This window comes from Populus euphratica, unplaced genomic scaffold (genome assembly GCF_000495115.2).
Source record: "Populus euphratica unplaced genomic scaffold, PopEup_1.0 scaffold1514.1, whole genome shotgun sequence".
Taxonomy (NCBI): domain Eukaryota; kingdom Viridiplantae; phylum Streptophyta; class Magnoliopsida; order Malpighiales; family Salicaceae; genus Populus; species Populus euphratica.
In genome coordinates, this window is record NW_011501365.1 from 6849 (window position 1) to 12424 (window position 5576).

Consider the following 5576-nt stretch of genomic DNA (forward strand, 5'->3'; position numbering starts at 1 on the left):
ATGAAATGAATTTTATAGGTGATGAAATTATAAATAAGGTAATGTAATAATTAAAAATATTATTTACTTAATAATATAATATTAGTATTTAAATTTATAATATTTAAATTAAAAAGTATTGATATTAATATATATATTTTAAAATTATTTTATAATCTTAATTTAAAAGTATATTTAACCAAGTATACCAAATTATTTTTTATTTAAATTTAATTTCAACTAAACATATATAAAATATCAAATAAATTTTAATTAAAATAGTTTTATAATATATATATATATATATATATAACACTATAACCACATACACTCCTGAGCAGGAGACGAAGAAAGAAAGCAAACGGTCAACCAAGTTGGTACCTTACTCTCTAATTTCTCTGATTCCTTACTCGTTACTCTCGGAAATACACAGACAGCACAGCAGGAGAATCCTTCTTCCTCTTGTCTCCCAGTGTATCTTATACACACGGAGATATATCTGCTTGGTGGGCAACCATCAAGAAGACATCGTCAAGTCAGATTCTTGCATCTGTTTCTTGTGGGGTGATTAAACTCCAACAGCTTAGAGAAACGGAGAGAAATGAGGCCAAATTGGGAGTTAAGGAATTGTTGTCACCATGAGCAAGTAGTCTTTCTTGTCACTGTTTCTGTGTGCGCCGTTGTTATTCTTGCGGTATGTAGTAATCTCTCTGTTTTTACGGTAGCGTAGCTTCATTACAATGTTTTGATCAATGAGAGTGAAACTCATTTGATCGAACAATTAAACTTAAAAGACCTTCTTTTTCTCCTTTGTTATGTAAAGAAGTTGGGACCTTGTTTTGATCTGTGAAGTATTTTTATTCTTCTGAAAGAAGGGATCAATGCCCCTATTATCAAAGATATTTTTTCGGGGAGGAATGACGATGTTCTCTGACTTTGAAAAAAACTGCTTTGTTCTTGTCATGAGTAATGGCATTTTTTTTTAATTCAATAACATGCAAATGGGTATTTATTACTGCATTCTGTTTCTGTCAGTGCCATTGATTCCTTCACATGTTGGATTCCTTTTATGCTTACCTTTAAAGGGCTTCACTGTTGACGGTTCAGATTATTAATGTAGCTATTGAAAATTCCACCCTTGTTGTGTTAATTAACTCAAATCATCAAAAAAATGTTCAATTATAAAGTTTTTAGTTTCAGAATGAAAATATAGCAACTCTCATTTTAAAATTTGAATTTCTGGTAGAGGTGGAATTGTTTTCATAAGGATATTGAAAGTCATGAATTCTGAAACAGAACACCAAATAATAAGTATCTTTGATGCCAATTTCAATTGACAATTGATGATTTTTCCCCATGAAAAAATAATATTAGAAATTCGGGTACGTCTTTGATGGTGCTGGTATTATTACTTGTTTATCTGTGATTTCTGCTTTCTTTATTCTAGTTATGGAGAACAGTGTTGCTGAGACCATTCAAGCTTGTGACAGTCTTCCTTCATGAAGCAAGCCATGCCATTGCCTGTAAACTAACATGTGGCCATGTAATACGATCTTTTCTCTCTTTATACTTTCTTCCTCAAAGCTTGTTGGGCTTGTGTTGCTATACTATATACTTGTACCGTCTCTCGCACTTTTCAAATGGGGCACCTGCATTTCATCATATTTCTGATAGATTCTTTGAATGAAAATAAGCTCTGTCAACAACCAACTTTGACAACCTCGTGAAGCCATTGCATATATTCCTGGATGTGCAGTCTATTTTATTTAGGTGACAAGAAAAGTGACTTTCATTCTGTTGATCTGTTTATGGGAAAATGATCATGTTCATTGCTAGTAAAATCTCAACAGTATGGTTGTAATGGATCAGAGAGACAATCTTCCTTCTCCAATTTCCATATGTACAAAGATTATATTTGGTTAACTTACCAATTCACATATCTGGTCGTCCCATGTTGTTATGATCATGTTTAAGATTAGTAATTTTTTGGTGATCCTATTACCACCCATTGATGTATCTAGAATGTTAGTCTTAGAAATCTATCCATTTAACTGTTCTTTTTTGAATAATTAAATGGAAGTTTCTTAGATGATCATCTAGCTTTCTAGCATTCAATATTCAGTAATATGAATTCTGGAGCACCTTTATTTGCAGGTTGAAGGAATTCAGGTTCATGCAGATGAAGGTGGAACCACTCAAACACGTGGTGGCATTTACTGGTTAATCTTGCCTGCTGGATGTAATTTTTTTGTCCTTTGATTGTCTTTCCTCGTTCTCTTTCTGTGTGCATGTGTGTGGAGAGTTGTGGTTATACCATGTAAGATGAGTTATTTCATTTCTGAAGTTTTCTGCCTAGGGTTCATTGTGAGTAGATTTCTCAAAATTTTTAATTACTGCTGTTATCAATAAATTTCTCTTCCTCATCTTTTATGCATTCTAGATCTCGGTTCATCCTTCTGGGGGATGCTGTTGATACTTGCATCCACAACTCTTCTTACTGCCAGAATAGCTGCAGGATGTTTTATTGCTTCTCTACTTGTTATGCTCTTGGTAGCTAAAAATGTAAGTGGCTATGTGCATTGATTTGTTGCCAATATTACATTTGTGAATGCATTAGTTGTACTAGGCATTACAAATTCATATGAAAGGGTGCAAATCGTCTTTCCCTTTTAATAATTGAATTCAGGAGTTCCTCAACAAATAAATTGATGAAAAGTAAAGAAACATTCTCATGAAATCCTGAAATGAAATCTTAAAAACAGCATGCTTAAGACTCATTCTAATCCTGTAAAAAATAGATAAACCCTAGAATAGAGTGATTATAGTTTCTATGCTCCCCTGTCCTTTGATCTCCTTAATATCTAGTTTGTCCTTTCCTATAGATTTAGAATAGCTGCAGGATGTTTTATTGCTTCTCTACTTGTTATGCTCTTGGTAGCTAAAAATGTAAGTGGCTATGTGCATTGATTTGTTGCCTATATTACATTTGTGAATGCTTAAGTTGTGCTAGGCATTACAAATTCATATGAAAGGGTTCAAATCGTCTTTCCCTTTTAATAATTGAATTCAGGAGTTCCTCAACAAAATTGATGAAAAGTAAAGAAACATTCTCATGAAATCCTGAAATGAAATCTTATAAACAGCATGCTTAAGGCTCATTCTAATCCTGTAAAAAATAGATAAACCCTAGAATAGAGTGATTATAGATTCTATGCTCCCCTGTCCTTTGATCTCCTTAATATCTAGTTTGTCCTTTCCTATAGATTTGCATAATTATTCTTTTTGTTTAATCATTTAAACAGTGGACTCTTCGAGGACTTTGCATTGGTATGTTATTCAGTAACCTGTCTATAATATGCAGAGACTTTATATAAAGTATGTATCTTAATGATAGTTACATGTTGAGCTCTCAGGATTTGTTCTTTTCCTTGGGGTGTTTTGGGTCCTGCAAGAAACAACAAAAGTTCATATACTTCGGTACATCATTCTTTTCATTGGTAATGCCATTTGGCTCTCTTTCTTTACTTGTTGCTTAGTGAAAATTACAAACATGCCTTCTTTTTAGAAACAAATATGGTCATTGCTTCCATGATTATCCTTGCAGGTGTCATGAACAGCCTGTTTTCAGTTTATGGTATGGAGCTGAAACTGGTCACAATTGATTCCCAAACTGTCTGTGTATGTAATCATTGACAATATGTCTATGTTAATGCAGACATATATGATGATCTGATATCTCGTAGAGTTCATTCTAGTGATGCAGAGAAATTTGCCGAAGCATGTCCATGTCCATGTAACGGTGTTGGATGGGGATTCATATGGTAAGCATCGTAGGTTGAAATGATTGATCTCTTCCCGAAGTTTTTGATTCAATTTCAAGGAACTAATATAGCCACTTTATGATGATCCCATATGTGGGTGGTGGCATTTCTACTCTAATTGTGAATTTGACTTGCAGGGGGGTGATATCTTTCCTGTTTCTTTGTGGAGCCATGTACCTTGGTCTTGTGATATTGTCTTGAGGTACATTCAGCTTCTATATCCATTTCTTTGGTCTTTGTAAATTACGCTGGAGAATTTAGTGGTTCCATATATTGGAGGTGTTCATGTTTTATATACAAATGGAGTTGGTTAGGTAGAATGCGGTCGTCTTATAGGACCAGTAACTAAATAAAATTGATGCGAGTGCTTTGCTTGATAATAATAAGAAAATTTATTAAAATGAGGACTTGTAGAATACGAAATTGAATTTTAAGCATATAAGAAAAAGAAAAAAACTGCTTTTATGCTTTTGCTTATACTTTTAATGATTATGCATTATGCATACTGTGGCAATTAAAAAATCAGACCCACCATTTTGTTTAATATAATCAGGCCAAAATAAATTCCCAAGAGAAACAACAACAACAACAACATCATTATTATTATTTTTTTCAACAAAAACAATGGGATGGTGTCATTTGGTGCCATCATCATGATTGCTTGTTGCTACTTTCCTAACTGCCATAATTGCTATCAGAAGCAAAATCAAAGAATTTGTTTCAACAATTACCACCCTGAGTTTTTGGATCTCATAGCACATGTTGCTACACATTCTTTGATTCCTCTGAAGAGGGCGAAGAATTGCGGAGTGGATTCTTTACTACACTGAGAGGCTGACTTCTAGTTGACATGCTTGCAGATCTGAGAGGCTGCCTTCTAGTTGACATGCTTGCAGATCTGAGAGAGGCTTTTTCCAAATGAGAGGCAAGATGCTTTAAATTTTGATTGATTCACATCAAGCATTTTTTTGTTTCATTTCTTAACTGTTGAATGAACTCTTGATTTTGTAAGGAGTTAGATTACATATTCAGCTCTTTTCACTAGATCTGGCGTCCTCATGTTTTGTAATTGCGGGCCTGCTCAACTACCCTTCAAACAATATTAATCAATGAAACTAGATTTATGTAATCATCACTAGTTGCTTTATATATAAAAAAAGGGACAATGTTTCTCACCAACAATCTGAGAGTTGAGTGATGCCTTTCGTACGCTAGCATAAATAGTTGAATTCAGAATCCTTGCTAAAGTTTTTGGAGCATTCAAGTAGGTGCTGGTGGTTTAACAAGCTCCAAAATTTGAACACCAACTCTACAGGTTGAAGGTGGGCCAGTGGAAGGCGTCACGCACCTGGACATTTACAGAAAAAATGCGTGCTATGATTTTTATCACTTCATCCCACTAGCCCTACATTTAACAAAAAATTACATTTGCTTGTAGCAAAGCAGCTGTAAATTACTCTATTTTCTAGAAAACTGGAAAAGTTTCTAAACATAACATAAAGAGACCACCCAAAACAAGTTTTGGCCAAAAACATTTAGAAGTCGACAACACCTTGCCTTCCTAGGCCTCAGTTACAGGATACTCGAACACAACATCCTCGCCAGAAAGCTTGCGGTCAACTGCAGAAAAGGTCTCCAACTCGTACTCTGTGCTGTTGTGTTCCTTTGGATCCAAGAAAACCTGCGTGTAATTATGATGCAGTTAGCATGAGCCTGGAGTAATCAGGCAAGTATATTTTTGCCATGTTCTTATAATGATGAGTCTCAGGTGAAAGC

The 5576-nt window shown here is 34.3% G+C and overlaps 1 protein-coding gene across 7 annotated transcripts; it reads left to right on the forward strand.

Moving 5' to 3' along the window:
* The first annotated feature begins 318 nt into the window (after positions 1 to 318).
* LOC105117762 (uncharacterized) lies at positions 319 to 5295 on the forward strand. Of its 7 annotated transcripts, none has more exons than XR_840802.1 (11): positions 319 to 673; positions 1427 to 1522; positions 2134 to 2218; positions 2420 to 2541; positions 3282 to 3306; positions 3393 to 3476; positions 3584 to 3613; positions 3695 to 3800; positions 3938 to 4002; positions 4661 to 4725; positions 5116 to 5295. XR_840802.1 is itself a non-coding variant. In XM_011015518.1 (11 exons), the coding sequence occupies exons 1-9, from the start codon at positions 581 to 583 to the stop codon at positions 3999 to 4001; spliced, it is 705 nt and encodes a 234-aa protein (XP_011013820.1). In that variant the 5' UTR covers positions 319 to 580; the 3' UTR covers position 4002; positions 4661 to 4696; positions 4846 to 5031. The 7 variants fall into 7 exon arrangements, 5 of the variants coding, with proteins under 5 accessions (XP_011013820.1, XP_011013823.1, XP_011013819.1 ...); XR_840803.1 differs by lacking the exon at positions 5116 to 5295 and adding an exon at positions 4846 to 5031; XM_011015518.1 differs by lacking the exon at positions 5116 to 5295 and adding an exon at positions 4846 to 5031 and having other exon boundaries at positions 4661 to 4696.
* The last annotated feature ends 281 nt before the right edge of the window (positions 5296 to 5576 follow it).

Bases quoted from the DNA above. Each gene is read 5' to 3' on its own strand.
- LOC105117762 (XM_011015518.1), top strand. From the start codon at position 581: ATGAGGCCAAATTGGGAGTTAAGGAATTGTTGTCACCATGAGCAAGTA. The intron at 1,523-2,133 runs GTAATACGATCT...CTTTATTTGCAG, and splicing joins GTAAACTAACATGTGGCCAT to GTTGAAGGAATTCAGGTTCA. The intron at 2,542-3,281 runs GTAAGTGGCTAT...TCATTTAAACAG, and splicing joins TGCTCTTGGTAGCTAAAAAT to TGGACTCTTCGAGGACTTTG.